This window comes from Trichosurus vulpecula, chromosome 9 (assembly GCF_011100635.1).
Source record: "Trichosurus vulpecula isolate mTriVul1 chromosome 9, mTriVul1.pri, whole genome shotgun sequence".
Classification (NCBI taxonomy): domain Eukaryota; kingdom Metazoa; phylum Chordata; class Mammalia; order Diprotodontia; family Phalangeridae; genus Trichosurus; species Trichosurus vulpecula.
Genome location: NC_050581.1, coordinates 14,639,414 through 14,658,484, shown reverse-complemented (window position 1 = coordinate 14,658,484; position 19,071 = coordinate 14,639,414). Strand labels below are relative to the sequence as shown.

The 19,071-nt window shown below is 43.7% G+C and overlaps 1 protein-coding gene across 1 annotated transcript; it reads left to right on the top strand.

Moving 5' to 3' along the window:
• Positions 1-4,136: 4,136 nt before the first annotated feature.
• LOC118831117 (hemoglobin subunit zeta) lies at positions 4,137-5,933 on the top strand. The gene is made up of 3 exons (XM_036738274.1): positions 4,137-4,231; positions 5,146-5,350; positions 5,805-5,933. The coding sequence occupies exons 1-3, from the start codon at positions 4,137-4,139 to the stop codon at positions 5,931-5,933; spliced, it is 429 nt and encodes a 142-aa protein (XP_036594169.1).
• The last annotated feature ends 13,138 nt before the right edge of the window (positions 5,934-19,071 follow it).

Sequence of the window (19,071 nt, the reverse complement as noted above, 5' to 3'; positions counted from 1 at the left end):
TTAATTGAAAAAATGGAATTTTTATGTGTCAATTATTATTATTTATCAATCAGGAATAATAATACCTGCTTCATAGGTTTATTGTAAGGATCAAATGAAATCATGCATTTAAAATGCTTTGAAAACCTTAAAATACAATGTAAATGTCAGCTGTATTCCTGTGGCTGGTTACTACCTCAAGGGGTCCTCCCTAGGGTTGGTCATTGCTTTGGCATGCCACTGCTCTTGGGGGATACATCTTCCTTTACTATTTAAAAATTTGCTATTCCTCCCTCCCCCATAACCACTTGCCTTTTTCTTAAATATCCTCACACACAACAGGCTCCACCCAGTCTTCTCAGCTAGGGAAGGAACTTCCCTACCTCTTCTGACATACGTCTTTATAGTCAGAAAGTCTTCCCCCTAATACTCTGCTAGAGCAGTTTTAGTCTATTCCCCACACTGCCCACTGCTCTCAGGAAGACAGAGTGGCCATCCACCTGTATGAAATCCCTGCGCCCACCATTTTTGAAGACCCTTGTGACTTGTCAGGGGATCACACCGCTGTTACTCTTTCCACCTGGGAGCCCTGGGAGAAGACTTCCTCAGCACCAGCTCAGTCCCAAGAGGAGGCCAAGCCTCATGGGAGAGCTCTGGGCAACAAGGTACACTCATTCAGCGTTTCTGTCCTGAGGCCCGGCTATGGGCTCAAGTCAGTGCTCGGCAATAGGGAAATATAGAAAAATATGGTCCCTTCCATTTTCTTGAGACATATACTCCACAACACTGGTGTAGTTCCTTGACCATGGGCAGCTAGGTGGTGCAGTGGATAGGGTGCTGGGCCTGGAGTCAGGAAGATCTGAGCACAAATCTAGCCTCAGAAATTTACCAACTGTGTGACCCTGGGCAAGTCACTTAACCCTGTTTACTTCAGTTTCCTCATCTGTAAAATGAGCTGGAGAAAGAAAAGGCAAACCACTCCAATATCTTTGCCAAGAAAACTCCAAATAGAGTCACGAAGAGAGTCAGACCGAAACGACTGAACAACAGTTCCTTGACCATCTTTGATTGCAGGGCGAAGTAGGCATGTTATAGAAACCGCTGGTACCTTTATACCCAGGAGATCTCCCTCCGCTCTGTCCCTGCCCTCATCTTCTTCAGCCTTCCGGGCCATTTTTCCAATTCTCTGCCTCCACCAGAGGCCATGCCCTGGAATAATTTCCACTCTGGTCCCTTCATTCCTCCTGGTTACTGACTGCTTCTCTTAGAACGTTATTTCAAGAAATTCCAGTTATGCTTCTCTTCACACTCCTCTCTAGCTACCTCCTCCATAACCTTCCTGTCAACTGCCTTCCCCATCAAATTAACTGCATTGTTACTGGATGAGATGTGTCGATATACTTCCCTATGGCCCCACTTACCATCCCAGTAATTTTCTCATGCAAGTTCAATTCCCTGGCTACCATTCTTCTATGTGTGTTGTTTCTGCCATTAGAATATATGCTCTTTAAGGTCAAGCACTATCTTTGCTTTTAAATTTGTATCTCTAATGCTTACCATCAAGTTTGGCACATGCTTTTTTCATTCGTTCAGCTTCATGGTCTCTGACCAAGCCCTATCCAGGATTTCTCTCCCATGCCTATGTCCAATCTTTCTCCTGCTGAATCTCAAACATAGGCGCACAGGACCCTGAGCTGATGCTTGGACAAGAGTCAGATAAAGACCCCACATCTAGTAAAAGAACAGTTTTGTTAGGTCCCAAAGCAGACATGACCTTTTCTTTTCCTCTTCTCTCCCTCTCCCTTATATTCCTCTCCTCTCTCTTCCTTTACTTCTTTCTCTTCATCTCTCATCCCTTCCCTCTTCCTTTCTCCATCTCTTCCTTCTCTCCTTTCCTTGCCCTTTCTCTCTTTCACTTTTTCTCTCCTCTTTCTCTCCTTCTTCTTCTACTCTTTCTCTAGTTTTTCTCCTCATTCTATATCATCTTTTGTGGTTTCTTCTTTCTCTATTTCTCTTTCATTTTTTCCTCTTTTTATCTGTCTTTTTTTCATTTCCCTCCTTTTTTCTCTTCCACTTTTTCTACTTATTTTCTGCTTCTCTACTTTTCCTTCTTCCTTTCCTCTTCCTTTCCCTCCTCCTGCCATCTGCCCTCTCCCTTTTCAAGTCAACAAACACATATTAAGTAATTTCTACTTGCAGCAAGAGGGATACATGTATGAAAACAACAGTCTCTGTCCTTAAGAAGCTTATAACATATTAGGGGACATAGCTGGACAACATTCATATGTTACAAGACAGAATTAAAGAAGGGCAAAGGAGGGAGTCAGAAAAAATGCTCCAGTAAAATTTGAATAGAAACAGACTACAATTCTCTAGGGGAGCTCAGGAAAGGCTTCTTGGATGAGGAAGCACTCACAGTGAACCTGAAAAGAAGAGGATTCCAAAAAGGTGAGGCTGAGGCAAGAGTATATTCTAGGCATGGAGGTCTGCCTGGGCAAATGCACAGAGGTAGTAAAGGGCAGGAGGAGATTAGGGGTCAGTTAGCAGTTCAATTTAGCTAGAATATAGAAAGCTGAAGGAGATTGGTATAAAATAAAACTGAAAAGGAAAATTAGAATCACACTGTGGAAAGCTTTAAATATCTCTTTGTCTTTCTTCCTTTCTTCTCCTTTTGTAGCTTCCTTCTTCTCCCTTTCTGTCCTTTTTAAAATCTTTTTTCCATTTTGCTCCCCCCAGTCCTTCTCTCTCTCTCTCTCTCTCTCTCTCTCTCTCTCTCTCTCTCTCTCTCTCTCCCCTTCACTCCTCTCTCTCTCCTCTCTTTATTTCTCTCCTCTCTCTCTTCTCTCCTCTCTCTCTCTCCTTTTCTCCTCTCTCTCTTTCTCTCTCCTCTCATTTCTCTTTCCTCTCTCTTCTCTCCTTTTCCTCTCTCTCTCTCTCTCTCCCTCCCTCTCTCTCTCTCTCTCTCTCTCTCCTCCAGGTCCTCTTCCTGCTCTCCTGCTTTCCCTCTCTCTTGCACCTTCTCATTTTAGCCCTCAGTCATTCCATTTACAGATATCTATTCATCAAAGATTTACTATGATCTCATACCTTGGGTGGACTCTATTGAGAGACAAAGAAACAACACAAAAGTCTTGCTGACAGAGAACTCAGAGACTGGTTGGGGAGGCACATATTATACTGGAAACCAACACAGGATAGCATGAAACTGGAAATAAATTGTACAAGTGATATATCAGTTCAGGGGCAGGGGTTCAAGTGGGGGGATTGATGTGCACCAGGGTACTGAGGATGAGCTTCGTGAAGGAGGTGAGAATTTGAGTTAAACCCCCTTCCTCTTTTGTGACACCCCTTTCCCACCTGTATCCAAAGCCCTCCAAGATCTATCCTTTGGTACAGATGTACACTGTTAATGAGCATATCATGGACTAACAAAATGTTAGTCCTAGAAGGTCTCTTAGAGATCCTCTAGGTCTAGAATCACAGATTTAGAATTGGAAAGACCCTTAAAAACCATCCAGTGAGCAGGCCAATCCTGAGGCCCAGGGAAGGGATTGGGCCACAAGTAATAAGTATTGGAGCTGGCAACTGAACCCAGCTCTTCCCATTCCATATCTAATGCTCTTTCCATCCCAGTGATGCTTCCCAAGTCTAGCTCAACCTTGGAGGGGGAAACTGAAACCCAGAGAAGGGAAGGGACTTGCTTAGGCTTGAATCAAATTAGCCACAGAGCCAGAACTCTATCTCTTGACTTGCAGTCCAATGAAGCTTACTGGACAAGTCCCTGGGGCCTGGGCCCCTCCAGCCTCCATATCTCCCCCCAGGACCTTGTGTTCAGGGCTATGCTCAACGCCCCCCTCCTGTGCTTCTGTGAAGATGGGAGGACCTGATAGCCCCCTCTCTAACACACCCTAACTACCACCCCCCACCCCTGCCCCATCAAGCCCCTACCCCTTTTGCTCACCAAGTCATTGTCTCTAAGAAAGATAAGATGACTCCACCTCTTTCGGAGGCCTCCTCTTCACTGGCCAATGGCTATGGACAGCTGTCTAGCTATGTTCTGCCCCTGGCCCTATATAAGAGGACCATCAGGGAGCAGAAACCAACCTAGGTTCTCTAAACTGCAGGAATAACTTGAGCTCACCCTTGATACAACCATCATGTCTCTGACTAAGTCTGACAAAACTCTCATTGCCACCATTTGGAGCAAGATCGCCACCCAGGCTGATTCCATTGGCACCGAGGCTTTGGAGAGGTAAGTGCTCTTACCCTAGGGCCTATGGCCTCATACTTTCACACCTGTACCTTGGAATTTGAGGAGGAAGTCTATTCTGGGGAGTGTTAAAGAGCCCAGGGACAGGGACTTTGATAGGAATACCTCGGGTTCCTTTTGTAAGTTTCAGAAAATGCCACCTTGCCAGACTGGCCCTAGCCCAGAACAAGGAGGGCCCAGATCTGTATCCTATCTTGGCCTTGTAACGTCTTGAACCTTAGTTTAGGGCTCTGCTTGAGATCACGTCTAGGGAATCAGGACTGACTTACACATAAAGATGGTGAAGAACAAGGCATAATTTATCTAACCTTGGACGAATTTCCTCCTAACTTCCCTAGGTCTGGGTTTTTTTCCTTTTTATAAAACGATCTCTCAGGTCCCTCCACCAGCCTTGTTATTATCTGTTCTTATAAAGTATCTCTTTATAAACCATAAGGTCAGAGTACAGGTGAAAAGAGAGCCTTCCCTGCTATGAAAGGGAAATAATTTTAACAATCCCTGCGGCCCTGAGGCCCTTAATTATCAGACCATAGAAATACTTTGAAAGTTCTTATAAAATATCTTATACTTTGTGATTCTGTCATTCTAAGCTCTGTCTTTGAAAATTTCTTCCAGTGCTTACAACCTGTACTTTTGATTCCAAAATCTCCACCAATTCTGACATTTTGTGCTCTAGAGTTCTGTGTCCAATAGCACTTCACAGCACTGGAAGTATTTTCTTTGTGAGCGCTTCTGAGGGAGATAGTGTCACTGTGGTTATTTTATTTTAAAGATGGAAACCGAGTGAATGTCAGAGAGATAATAAATAGTGGATCAAGAACTAGAATCTTCATTCCTTAGAGTCTCTACAACCTTCTCTCAGACCCAGTTAAGACTCTACTCTCTCTTCTCCCCAGGCTCTTCATCAGCTATCCCCAGACCAAGACCTACTTCCCCCACTTTGACTTGCACCATGGCTCAGCCCAGCTGCATGCCCATGGCTCCAAGGTGGTCAGTGCTATTGGGGATGCTGTCAAGAACATTGAAAACATTCACAGTGCTCTGTCCAAGCTCAGTGAACTCCATGCCTACATCCTCAGAGTGGATCCTGTCAACTTCAAGGTGAGGATTGGGTCTGAAGGTGGGCAGGAGAGGTTGCCACTGCCTAGGCCCTAGTTGATCTCCCCAAGAAGTAAGAACCCAGTTCATGAGGGGTCTATTCCATGCCCCTTGTTCCTCAGAGCCTCACCCTCTTTACTCCTCCAACCCCTCAATGTTCTACCCACTTCTTTCTTCTATACCCCAATATCTTACTTCCTTCTGTCCTCTTATCCCTCAATGTTTTACCTTTTTTCTCTTCTAAAGACTTAATAATTACCCTGCTTCTCTCCACCGTCTGTGTCTCATCCCCTGTTCCTCTAATCTCCCATATCGAACCTGATTCTCCCCTTTATCAATTCCTACCTTTCCCCCTCTCCAATAGTCTTGTCCCCTTCTCACCCTCACTTGACTAATTTCTTGCCTCAGTCATTCCCCTTATCCCCCAATTTTTCATTCTTTTCTCTTGTCTTGGCAGCTCCTATCCCACTGCCTCCTGGTTACTGTTGCTGCCCACTTCCCTGCTGACTTCACCGCAGAAGCTCATGCTGCCTGGGACAAATTCTTGTCCATTGTGAGCTCAGTCCTGACCGAGAAGTACAGATGAGCCTCCTGGACATAAAGCCCTGGGAAGACAAAGGGGCCTTCACTGTCATTGAGCCCTGGAGCTTCATCTCACCGTTTTGTTCCTTTCCACTCTCTCCCTTCCCCAATATTGCTCTATGTTTCATGACACCCTAATAAATGCGTAGACAAATAAAGCCTGAGTCTCTGTGTCCGTCTTCCTGACTTTTTAAAAAATGGTTCCTATTCCAAGAAACCAATTAAAGATAAGAGAAAAGTCTCAGATCCTTTGGGAAAGGGAAAGAAAGGGGGAAAAGATGGAGGACTAAAGTCAGAGTTGTGGTCATGGTTAGGACACCCTAAATCAAGCTTTAACAATGATTTTGTTTTGAGCTTATTTTTTTCTCTAGGCAAGATCAAAGCCACCTAACTTAGCAGTGGCTACAGAGGAAGTGACCACAGTTTTGAAGGGGAATCACTGATGTTTAGGGGGAGGAGCAAGACCTGAGAGCCCAGTGGGGAAGAGATCCCTGGACAGAGCTGGGAGATAACTGGACATTTGGACAGAGAACGGTAGACCACAGAATGTTAGAACTGGGCCTTAAAATATAGAACAAAGACTATCACTGCTGGAAGGTGCCTTAGGAAAAAAATGTCAGAACTGGAAGGGGTCAGTGAATTGCGTGGGACAGGAACGGTTATTCCCCTTTAGTTTCCTCATCTGCAAAATGAGAATGATAATAATTGTGCTGTCTATATCTCCATATCTATATCTCTAAGCTACCTGTATCTCCACAGAGAGAGAGCTGCTCTGTCGCTCATAAGGAGCTAGAGCAATGCGAAGGGTCAGAGAGCCAGCTCAGAGTCGCCTGAGGCCCAAGGAGTGGGCACGGCCCAAGGCTTCTGCATTTCACCTCCAATCCTCTCTCTCTTTTTAAACAGTTAAAGCTTTAAACTTAATAAGCATTTTACATATAGGATTTAGAGCAGAGAAATGTAGATTCCAATCCAATCCTATTTTTGTGCTTTGTGCTAGATGCTAGGGACATGAAGACAAAGCAAAGATAGTCCCTGACCTCAGGAAGTTTCCATTCTTTTGGGGGGATACAAGTTTAAATGGATAGCTAACACTCCACAGGATAACTTGAGGAGGCAAAGCACACCAGCACGGGCTTTCAGAAGAGTCTTGAAGGAATTTAGGGATTCCAAGAGAAGGGACAACATTGCAGGCCTGGGAGAGCAATATGGAATATGGAATTCAGGGAACATTAAACCAGTGTGGCTGGAACAGAGGGTGCATAAAAAGGAATAATGTGAGATAAGCTTACGAAGACATGCCACAGTCTAACTGGAAAGGACTTAAAATACCAAGCTTTATTCTAGAGGCAATAAGAAGCGTCTCACTTCTGTTCAGCAGGCAAGTACTCTACAGATTTAGGAAGATTGTCTTTGGCAACTTTGTGGAGGAAAGAAGCTGGAAGTCCAATTGGGAGGAAGTGCTGGTAGCCTAGGTGAGAGAGATGTAATAAGGGCTGGCCCTGGTGTATTGGTTGTGTGAGAGCAGAAAAGGAGACCAAGGAGAGATATGGAGAATGTTGTAAAGGCAGAATTGGCAAAGCTTTGCAACTGATGGATTATGGGGGTAGTGAGGTGAGGGGAAGGGAAGATACAGTGATGGCTGTCAAGTGCCACAACTGAGAACCTGGAAGATTGGGGGTGCTCTCAAGAAAAGAATGGGTTAGGGTGAAAGATGCTGAGTTTAAGTAACTGTGGAAGTTCTCTTACTGCCTTTATAAATGTCCAGGCTCTAGTCCCCACTCTGACTGACCCTTGGCCCAGAAGAAGGCAGATTTGGGCAGGACAGCAGGGTTAAAGATGGGATTAGGATGTTTTCAATTCCAGACCTAAGGGCTGAGTCACAAGATGGAGACTACAGGCTTAGTGCAAGTTTCAGGTGGGGAGAGAAGTGGCCAAGAGATTCTCCCTGGAAAAGGCTGTATTTGAAGTATAGGTTGTGGTCTTGACCCCAGGCCTGGGAAATGGGCAATGTCACTTGTACCTTTCCTGTGAGAGGCCAGGGCCCAGAACCAACAGTACAGAGATTCCTTGGCTGAGGACTCAGGACACCTTAATCCTTGTTCGTCACTTTCCTGTCTACATGGCCCCAGGTAAGCCACTTCTGCTGTCTAAGCTTCCATTTTCCCATCTCTAAAATGGAGATCAGACTTAGTGTGAGGACAATACAAAATAGAGTGGTTAGTCAGGAAGCCAGTTATACAGACTATGGGGGGGGGGGGGCGTGGTATGGACTTAAAAATGGCATGTGGCCAATTGCTTTATTACAGAGTCATCTGAGGCACTGAGAGGTCAAATCGCAGCATGTTGACCCAGTCAATGTGTCAGAGGGAGCATCTTCCAAACACCAAGGGCAGCCTTCTAGTCACTAAAAGAGGATGCCCCACTATAGTGGATATGTGATATATACATGCACATATACATAATATATGTATACATGTTTATGCATGTATAATATTAAATATATCATTAGAATTGTTGAAGAATGTAAAACATTAAAAAAGTTAAAGAATTTCAGAACTATAAGGGATTTGAGAACACAGAAAGTTAGAAGTAAAAGGGCCTTAGAATCCATTTAGTGCAATCCTCCCATTTTATGGATGGGAAAACTGAGGCTCAGAACAGTCAAGAGACTTAAAGTCATCATTCAATGAAAGAGCAGCCAATACCTCTCCTACTTTTTTCTCTTTTAAAAATATTTATTTATTTTTAATTTTCAACATTCACTTCCATAAGATTTTGAGTTCTAAATTTCTCCCCTTCCCTTGCCTGCCCCCTTCCCAAGATGGTGTGCAATCTGATATAGGCCCTACATATATTTTCACTTTAGTCATGTTGCAGAGAAGTATTAGAACCAATGAGAGGAGCCATGAGAAAGAAGGGGGGAAAAGAGAGAGAGCAAATTGTCTGCTTTGCTCTGCATTCAGACTCCATAGTTCTTTCTCTGTACGTGGACAGCATTTTCCATCATGCATCTTTTGGAGTTGTCTTGGATCCTTGCATTGCTGAGAAGAGCCAAGTCTGTCAAAGTCAGTCATTGCATCTCTCCCATTTTTTACTGGAGGCTCCCAATAGTATGGCCCATTTCTTCATTCATTTATTCTCTAATTCACTAATTCATCCAGTGATTTATCATTTCTCTCATTCATTCATTTCCCTGGAACACAGACTGTCCAATTAACTGAGGATACTGTTGCTTTAGTAAGGAACCAAACGGTTCCCCCCAGAACCACAGCAGGAAGAAAGTGGGTTCTCTGGAGCCCAGAAATGCATTAGCTGGGGGGGAGATAAGAGGTAAGCAAGCCGAGCTTGGCACCGTGATATAGAGAGGGCTCTGATAGCGATCGCCGCACCTATTCTTAGACCACAGAGGACGTAGTGCGGGCGCCGATTCGAAACCATGTTCAGCTCGGAGGAACAGAGCCACAGCGTTCAGATTTGGAACGTCATAACTGGCCATGAAGCCATCTATGGGACGAAGCCGTTGCTGTTGAAGAGGTGGCTCAGACAGGGGTGAGGGAGGGAGGAGAGTAGGATACGGGGGCGGGGCGAGGAAGGGCGCGAAGGGGGCCCTTCCCCAGCCCAGGCGAAGAGAGGGAGGGACCTGGGGGCAAGGGGCAAGTGCTCCAGGTGATCTGGGTTTGGAGATGGGACAATTCCAGGCGAGGGAGAGCTCTCTCAGGGACTAAATGAGGCGCTGGAAAACACTCGAGTTTGGGGAGGAAGGGAATGACCTTCTAAGGTGACAGAGGCCAATGGCTACGGGGAAGGGAAGGGTACCTAAGGGAAGTAAAGAAGGAGATGAAGAAAGAAATCCGAGGTCTCCAAACTGATGGGGAGGGTGCGGCTAATCAGAGCTAAAAGGATGCGCATCGGGGGCAGAGAGGAAAGGAGTCTGATATTGCTTTGGGGGGGCTTGTCTCTGGGAAAGGTTTAAAGTGAGCCAAGTTAAAGCGGCTAACTTTAAGGGAGTAAATACTGGGGGCAGGCGTTCGGAGAGCGGCCGAGTCTCACCTCTAGAGGGAACCAAGCCGGGGGGAGAATAGAAGGGAGATCGTGGGGAGACCGGTAGGCGCCCACACTCCCTCTGCTCACATTCCTCCCTTTCCTCTACCACGCATGGGTTGTTCGTCGTATATTCCAGCACCAAGAGCCACCCACGGCGAACAGATATCGATGGCTGTGGGCGTGGCGGCGGATCACATGTACCACCTGCGGGCTGCTCTAGATCCTCTGGCTGATCTGCAAGCCAATGTTCTAAGGGTGGAACCGACCAACTTTCATCCATCCCTTCATTCTTCCCAATCTTCAGTCCTCTCACTCAAACATCGCCAGCTCATCACCCACCCTGATACCTTGGTACCCAATTGTCCCATCCCACCCACCCATCCCCTTACCCATGAGCCCGGGCATAGGATAGACACTGGAATCTCATTGGTATAGGGAAGTCCCAGGTAAGGAAACAATTGCTACCAATGAAAGATCGGCACCTTTTCTGTAACCTACTGTCTTTTTTTGTTTTTTGAGGCAAACAGGGTTAGGTGACTTGCCCAGGGTCACACAGCTCTGAGGTATCTGATATTTGGATTTGAACTCATGAAGATGAGTCTTTCCGAGTCCAAGCCCAGTGCTCTATCCCCTGCACCACATAGCTGCCCTCAACCTTAGTCTTAAGATAATTGCACATGACAGTAGTAAAAATTAACATTAATATACTGAGTTACAAAGAGCTTAAGATAGATTTTCTTGTTCATCCATTCACTCACCTAGGAGGTCCGTAGGGGAAAATCTTTGTGTGGAAACTCCTCCCAGGGAGGTAGACTCCCTGCCGCCATCTATGACTTCAGATAAATTCTAGCTAGTTTACACAGGCACATAGAGGTCTGTACATTTATCTAAGGTCACACGGCTAGTGAATGTGTGAACAGTGGGATATGAACCAGGAACAGTCTGACTTTAAGCCTATCATTCTGCCATAAACTGCCTCAATCTGGAGGTTCCAATTTACACCCCAAAAAAACAGGACTCCAGGCCTCTTGGCCCATGACTCAGTGTTCTTTCAACTTCACCACACTGCTACTGATAGTGGGAAAAGCCTTGGCCTTGGGGTCAGGAGATCCAGGAAGAACTGTACAAATAACTTGCCTTGTGACCTTGAACAAGTCATTTATGCCATCTGGGATTCAGTTTTCTTATCTGCAAAATGAGAGATAAAGATACTTGTTCTGCCTGTTGTGAGGATCAGGTAAGGATGAGAAAGTTATTTGTAAACTGTAATGGATAATTCTTATTATGACATCCCTGAAGTTTTCCTCCTGAAATTAGCTCTTTCTGAGAGTCACTAAGTAGATGTCCAAGAGCATCTGGACTCCATTGCCCTCACCCAATCTCCCTATTAAGGAGTGGGGGGTAGGAGTACCTCAAAGAATCTTGAAACTACCGGCCAATCTGCTTTACCCTAAATGGGGAAGGATGGGGAAGGTCCCACCCAGATGCCCTCCATTGGCCTTTCCAGTCACAATGGATGTTGACCAGGAAGTTACTATTCAAAGAGAAGGCAGCAGGTTCTAAGTGGTCCCTGAGTCTTAATGCTGCCCTCCATCCTCTCTGCCCCACTGCAGTGCCTGATCACTGTTTCCAAGGGAGGCTGGCTTCCCACCTGCAAGGAGAAAACAATGCAGGGATACATGCTGCATGGGACAAGTTTCTGACCAGTGTGACTGTGGTCCTAATATCACTAGGGAAGCCTGAGTTGCCCTCAAAGAAACTCTGCCTTCTTTCACCCTTCAAAATAAAATAAAATCCTCAGTTTTCTCTAACGTGTCATTGCCTTTCTTTGAGTGGGATGGGGCTGTGTGGGTCTGGTGAATGACATACAAAAACAATCTGGAAGCAGGAACAATCTTAGGAGATGGGCTTGGACTGACCCAAAAAACACCTTGTCCTTTTCCTTTTTTTTTTTTGTTTTTTTTTTTAATTTAATTAATTTATTTATTTAACATATTTAGTTTTCAGCATTGGTTTTCACAAGAGTTTGAATTACAAAGTTTCTCCCCATTTCTACCCTCCCCCCACCCACTCCAATATGGCGTATATTCTGGTTACCCTGTTCCCCAGTCAGCCCTCCCTTCTGTTGCCCCCTCCCCTCCCATCTCCTTTCCCTTCCTTTTTTGTAGGGCAAGCTAAATTTCTACTCCCCATTGCCTGTGTATCTTATTTTCTAGTTGCATGCAAAAAACTTTTTTTTGTTGTTTTTGAATGTCTGTTTTTAAAAACTTTGAGTTCCAAATTCTCCCCCCTCCTCCCTTCCCACCCACCCTCCCCAAGAAGTCAAGCAATTCAACATAGGCCACATGTGTATCATTATGTATAACCCTTCCACAACACTCATGTTGTGAAAGACTAACTATATTTTGCTCCTTCCCAACCCATTCCCCTTTATTGAATTTTCTCCCTTGACTCTGTCCCCTTTTGAAAGTGTTTGTTTTTGATTACCTCCACCCCCATCTGCCCTCCCCTCCATCATCCCCCGCTTTTTTTATCTTCTTCCCTCTTCTTTCTTGTGGGGTAAGATACCCACTTGGGTATGTATGGTATTCCCTCCTCAGGCCAAATCTGATGACAGCAAGATACACTCATTCCCCCCTCACCTGCCCTCTCCCCTCCTCCCACAGAACTGCTTCCTCTTGCCACCTTTATGCGAGATAATCCATCCCATTCTATCTCTCCCTATCTCCCTCTCTCAATATGTTCCTCTCTCATCCCTTAATTTGATTTTATTTCTTTTAGATATCTTCCCTTCATCTTCAACTCACCCTGTGTCCGCTCTCTCTCTCTCTCTTTCTATATATGTATATACACACACACACACACATATATATACACGTAGATATATACATGCATACACATTCACTTATATATATATATACATAAACATATATACATATATGCATATTCCCTTCAGCTACCCTAATACTGAGGTCTCATGAATCATACACATCATCTTTCCATGTAGGAATGTGAACAAAACAGTTCAACTTTAGTAAGTCCCTTGAAATTTCTGTTTCTTGATTACCTTTTCATGCTTCTCTTGATTCTTGTGTTTGAAAGTCAAATTTTCTATTCAGTTCTGGTCTTTTCACTGAGAAAGCTTGAAAGTCCTCTATTTTATTGAAAATCCATATTTTGCCTTGGAGCATGATACTCAGTTTTGCTGGGTAGGTGATTCTAGGTTTTAATCCTAGCTCCATTGACCTCCGGAATATCTCATTCCAAGCCCTTCGATCTCTTAATGTAGAAGCTGCCAGATCTTGGGTTATTCTGATTGGGTTTCCACAATACTCAAATTGTTTCTCTCTGGCTGCTTGCAGTATTTTCTCCTTGATCTGGGAGCTCTGGAATTTGGCAACAATATTCCTAGGAGATTTCTTTTTGGGATCTATTTGAGGAGGCGATCGATGGATTCTTTCAATTTCTATTTTGCCCTGTGGCTCTAGAATATCAGGGCAGTTCTCCTTGATAATTTCTTGAAAGATGGTATCTAGGCTCTTTTTTTGATCATGGCTTTCAGGTAGTCCAATGATTTTTAAATTATCTCTCCTGGATCTATTTTCCAGGTCAGTGGTTTTTCCAATTAGATATTTCACATTGTCTTCCGTTTTTTCATTCCTTTGGTTCTGTTTTATAATATCTTGATTTCTCATAAAGTCACTAGCTTCCACTTGCTCCAATCTAATTTTTAAAGTAGTATTTTCTTCAGTGGTCTTTTGGACCTCCTTTTCCATTTGACTAATTCTGCCTTTCAAGGCATTCTTCTCCTCGTTGGCTTTTTGGAGCTCTTTTGCCATTTGAGTTAGTCTATTTTTTAAGGTGTTGTTTTCTTCAGTGTATTTTTCAGTTTTTTTTTGGGTCTCCTTTAGCAAGTCATTGACTTGTTTTTCATGGTTTTCTCACATCCTTCTCATTTCTCTTCCCAATTTTTCCTCTATTTCTCTAACTTGCTTTTCCAAATCCTTTTTGAGCTCTTCCATGGCCTAGGACCAGTTCATGTTTTTCTTGGAGGCTTTTGGTGTAGGCTCTTGCACTTTGTTGACTTCTTTAGGCTGTATGTTTTGGTCTTCTTTGTCACCAAAGAAAGAATCCAAAGTCTGAGACTGAATCTGGGTGCGTTTTCGCTGCTTGGCCATATTCCCAACCAACTAACTTGATCCTTGAGTTTTTCAGTGGGGTATGACTGCTTGTAGACTAAAGATTTCTATGTTCCACATTTGGGGGGCATGTGCCAGCTCTGCCACACCAGCACTGCTCCTTCCCCAAGAACCCCCAACCCGGACTGGGCTTAGATCTTCAGCAGGCTGTGCACTCCTGCTCTGATCCGCCACTTAATTCCTCCCACCAGGTGGGCCTGGGGCCAGAAGCAACAACAGCTGTAGCTGCCCCACCTCCACTGCCCCTGGGGCTGGAAGCTGAACCGCGAACTCCTTCCACTCCCGTAGCTTTTCCCACTAACCTTCTCTGTTGTCTTTGGTGTTTGTGGAGAAGTCTGGTAACTGCCGCAGCTCACTGATTCAGGGTGGTAGGGCACATTCCGCCCGGCTCCTGGTCTGGTTGGTCTGCGCTGCTCACTCTGGGCTCTGCTCTGCTTGGCTCCCAGGTCCCAGCTCCCAGCTCCGTGTGGGATAGACCTCACCCAGCGACCATCCAGGCTATCCTGGGCTGGAGCCCTGCTTCCCTCTGCTGTTTTGTGGGTTCTGCCATTCTATAATTGGTTCAGAGCCATTTTTTATAAGTTTTTGGAGGGACTCGGCAGGGAGGTCACGCTAGTCCCTGCTTTCCAGCCGCCATCTTCAAAACCACCTTTTTTTTTTTTGAACATCTGCTTTTAAAACTTTGAGTTCCAAATTCTCCCCCTATTCCCTCCCCACCCACCCTCCCTAGAAGGCAAGCAATTCAACATAGGCCACATGCGTATCATTATGTAAAACCCTTCCACAATACTCATGTTGTGAAAGACTAACTCTATTTTGCTCCCTCCTATCCAGTTCCTCTTTATTCAGTTTTCTCCCTTGACCCTGTCCCTTTTCAAAAGTGTTTGCTAAGTCATTTAATCTTTTTTGCCTCAGTTTCTTCATCTGTAAAGTGAGCCAGAAAAGGAAATGGCAAACCACTCCAGTATCTCTTCCAAGAAAATCCCAAATAGGGTCACCAAGAGTCAGATATGACTGAATCACAACAACCATTCAGAGATCCTAGTGCCCTACCACCCTCTATGTTACAACCATCAAAGTTTATGGCATGAAACTGGAAAACAGACGAAGGACTGTGTTTCCATGCCCACTCATTTTCTGGCCTCTCTTCCTCAATTTTATTTCATTCAAAGATTTAGAACTTCAAGGGACATCGAAGTTTATCTATTTTAACCTTGCCATCTTGCAGATAAGGAAATAGACTCATAGAGAAGTAACCTACTTGAGGTCATCCAGCTATCAAGTGGCAGATAAGGGATTCAAACCCAGAGTCTCTGACTCCAAATCCATCATTCTTTCCACTACTCTGTGTTCTCACTTCTCTCTCCAGTCCCTATATTTTCCTCTGGCCAAACAGATGGCTCAGATTCAGAACCCACTAACAGTTCAGATTTCTTCCCACCTCACCTACAATTCTACTCTTTCCTTCCTGACTAATCCTTAGATCTCCCACTGAATATCCCATCCAAGGACAATTTGGAGCAACCATTGTCTACAAGGCACTGTGTTCCTGGACCCTTTGATAACCTCTGGTTGGAGATCATATCCACCAGGTAGTTAGGGTCCTCAGAATGCTCTAGCCTATTCTACTTCCTCTCCCCTTCACTCTCTCTAGTTCACATCTCCAATTCAACTTTTTGTGAACTTCAGCTAAATATTAAAAGGGAAGTAATCTAATCTAATCTAAAGACATCCACAATAAGTGTGACCAACCCATAATCCTTCTAGAGTCATGTTTTCTAGTTAAAAGAAAGAATTCTAGAGCTTGTAAAATATGGGAAAATATAGGGAAGGAAAGGGACAGATTTCACACTATTTGGAGGAAAGCTTTTAGAAGGATCCTGAGCAAACTTCAATAATATTTCTGGGGTCAGCTAGGTGGCACAGTGAATAGAGCACCAGCCCTGGAGTCAGGAGGACCTGAGTTCAAATCTGGCCTCAGACACGTACTAATTGTGTGACCCTGGGCAAGTCCCTTAACCTCAATTGTATTCCCCCCCAAATAATACTTTTTTGTGGGGTGCTTAAATCTCCTTAATAATTTTTGGGAGGAGAATATAGTTCACTCTTTAATGACACACTATATTTCTATTATACTTTGCAATGGAATATAATAACCTTGTGAAATAGCAATGGCGGGTATTATTATCTTTGCTTTACAAATTAGGAAATTGAAGTCATGGTTCTAGTTAGTGACAGATCTAGGATTAGAACCCAGGTTCTAGGCCAGGGATCTTTCCACTCTTCTATCTATACCTATTTTTCCATTCATAAAACTAGATGATCTTAGGTACCTTCTAGCTCTAGCATTTTATGGGTTAACACCTCTTTTTGATATTCTGTGGCAATTCTTGGTGCAGTGAGAAAAAGTGTACATCTGGAAGCAGGGAACCTGGATTCAGACTCAGCTCTTGACACTTTAAAACTCTGGGCCTCGCCTCATATCTAAAATATACAGGGAACTGAACCAAATTTATAGGAATACAAATCATTCCCCAGTCGAGAAATTGTCAAAGGATGTGAACAGGCAGTTTTCAGAGGAAAACCAATGCTGAAAACTAAATATGTTAAATAAATAAATTAAATTTTAAAAAAAAGGTGGTTTTGCATGCAACTGGGAAATAAGATATACAGGCATTGGGGCATAGAAATCTATCTTGCCCTACAAGAAAGTAAGGGAAAAGGGGATGGGGGAGAGTGGGGTGACAGAAGGGAGGGCTGACTGGAGAACAAGGCAATCAGAATATGTGCCATCTTAGAGTGGGGGGGGATAGAAATGGGGAGAAAATTTGTAATTCAAAATCTTGCGGAAATCAATGCTGAAAACTAAAAATATTAAATAAAAAATGTAGATGGTGTAAAAAAAATAAAGGTTATTGTTAACATAAAAAAGAGATTAAATGACTTGCCCAGGGTCACACAGCTAGTAAGTATCTGAGGCCAGATATGAATTCAGGTCTTCCTGACTCCATGCCTAGCACTCTATCTGCTACACCACCTAGGAGCCCCTATCTATGAAGGGAGATAGTCTCAAATGAATCTGTGATCTCATCTATGATGAGACTTGGGTGCTCCCTCCAATGGTGCATATTGTGACCCATCCTTGCTTTCCCATCCTGCACAAACCTTGTCCTTGTCCTCCTATTTTTGTTTGGTTGTTTTTCTTTTCCTGTATGGATGGTTAGGCAGACACTTTGGAGTGATTATGGCTTACTTCTTCTGTGTGTACTTATCTTCATACTTGTTTTCCTCTCTTTTCCAATAGGGAGTGTTTTATTCATTGTTTTTATACCTCTAGAGCCTAGCACAGTGCTTGTCGATTGATTGACTGACTTTCACGACGCTCTGTAATGTTCCAGGACTTGGTGTGACAAACTCCATGTGTCCCTCAAACATAAGCACGTAGAAGATATCACTATTTATAGAAAATCCAGCTTCAACTTGGATTTTGCTATGATTGCTATGACAGTGGCAAATATCTTTGGAGAACTCAGGTCTCTCTGCCTTTTCCTTCATCCAATCATAGATAAAAACTCTTATCTCCTTTGTTATATCTTTCAAAAAAATCTAATAATTTTAGCATATGGATGGCAGAAACCTTATTGGAAAAGAGCTTTTAAGATTTCATTTTGCTTTGCTGAATTAAATGCTTTTTATTAGAAGCAACAAACAGTGAGATTTTGCTACATTTTTCAGTCAATTGCACTATGGTAGAAATATGGGCCATTGTGTGATATCACTTGCAAAAGCTTGCCTGTTCCCTATTAACTACTGCTAATTAAATATTATAATATGTGAAAATTTCAAAAACCTTAGAATGCTATGTAAATATTAGCTGTTAAAGGTAATCAAGAAACGGAAATTGCAAGGGACTTACTAAAGTTGAACTGTTTTGTTTACATTCCTACATGGAAAGATGATGAGTATGATTCATGAGACCTCAGTATTAGGGTAGTTGAAGGGAATATGCATATATATATATATGCATATATATGTTTATGTATATATATAAGTGAATGTGTATGTATGCATGTATCTATGTGTATATGTATGTATGTGTATGTATGTGTATATATATATATATATATGTAAAAGAAAGAGAGCAGACACAGGGTGAGTTGAGGATGAAGGGAAGATAGCTAAAAGAAATAAAATGAAATTAAGGGATGAGAGAGTAACTTACTGAGAGAGGGAGATAGGGAGAGATAGAATGGGGTGGATTATCTCCCATAAAGGTGGCAAGAGGAAGCAGTTCTAGGAGAGGAGGGGAGTGGGCAGGTGAGGGGGGAATGAGTGAACCTTGCTCTCATCAGATTTGGCCTGAGGGGGAATACCATACATACTCAGTTGGGTATCTTACCCCACAGGAAAGAAGAGGGAGGAAGATAAAAAAAAAATAAAAGGCAGGGGGATGATGGAGTGGAGGGCAGATGGGGTGGAGGTAATCAAAACAAACACTTTGGAAAGGGGACAGGGTCAAGGAAGAAAAATCAATAAAGCGGGATGGGTTGGGAAGGAGCAAAATGTAGTTAACCTTTCACAACATGAATATTGTGGAAGGGTTATACATAATAATACTTGTGTGGCCTAGGTTGAATTGCTCAACTTCTTAGGGAGGGTGGGTGGGAAGGGAAGAGGGAAGGGAATTTGGAACTCAAAGTTTTAAAATCAGATGTTCAAAAACAAAAAAACTTTTTGTATGCAACTAAAAAATAAGATACACAGGCAATGGGGCGTAGAAATTTATCTTGCCCTACAAGAAAGGAAGGGAAAAGGGGATGAGAGGGGAGGGGGGTGATAGAGGGGAGGGCTGACTGGGGAACAGGGCAACCAGAATATACGCCATCTTGGAGTGGGGGG

Excerpts from the sequence above, each read along its gene's own strand:
- LOC118831117 (XM_036738274.1), top strand. The coding sequence starts at position 4,137 with ATGTCTCTGACTAAGTCTGACAAAACTCTCATTGCCACCATTTGGAGC. Across the intron at positions 4,232-5,145 it reads GGCACCGAGGCTTTGGAGAG|GCTCTTCATCAGCTATCCCC; the intron begins GTAAGTGCTCTT and ends TCTTCTCCCCAG. Across the intron at positions 5,351-5,804 it reads TGGATCCTGTCAACTTCAAG|CTCCTATCCCACTGCCTCCT; the intron begins GTGAGGATTGGG and ends TTGTCTTGGCAG.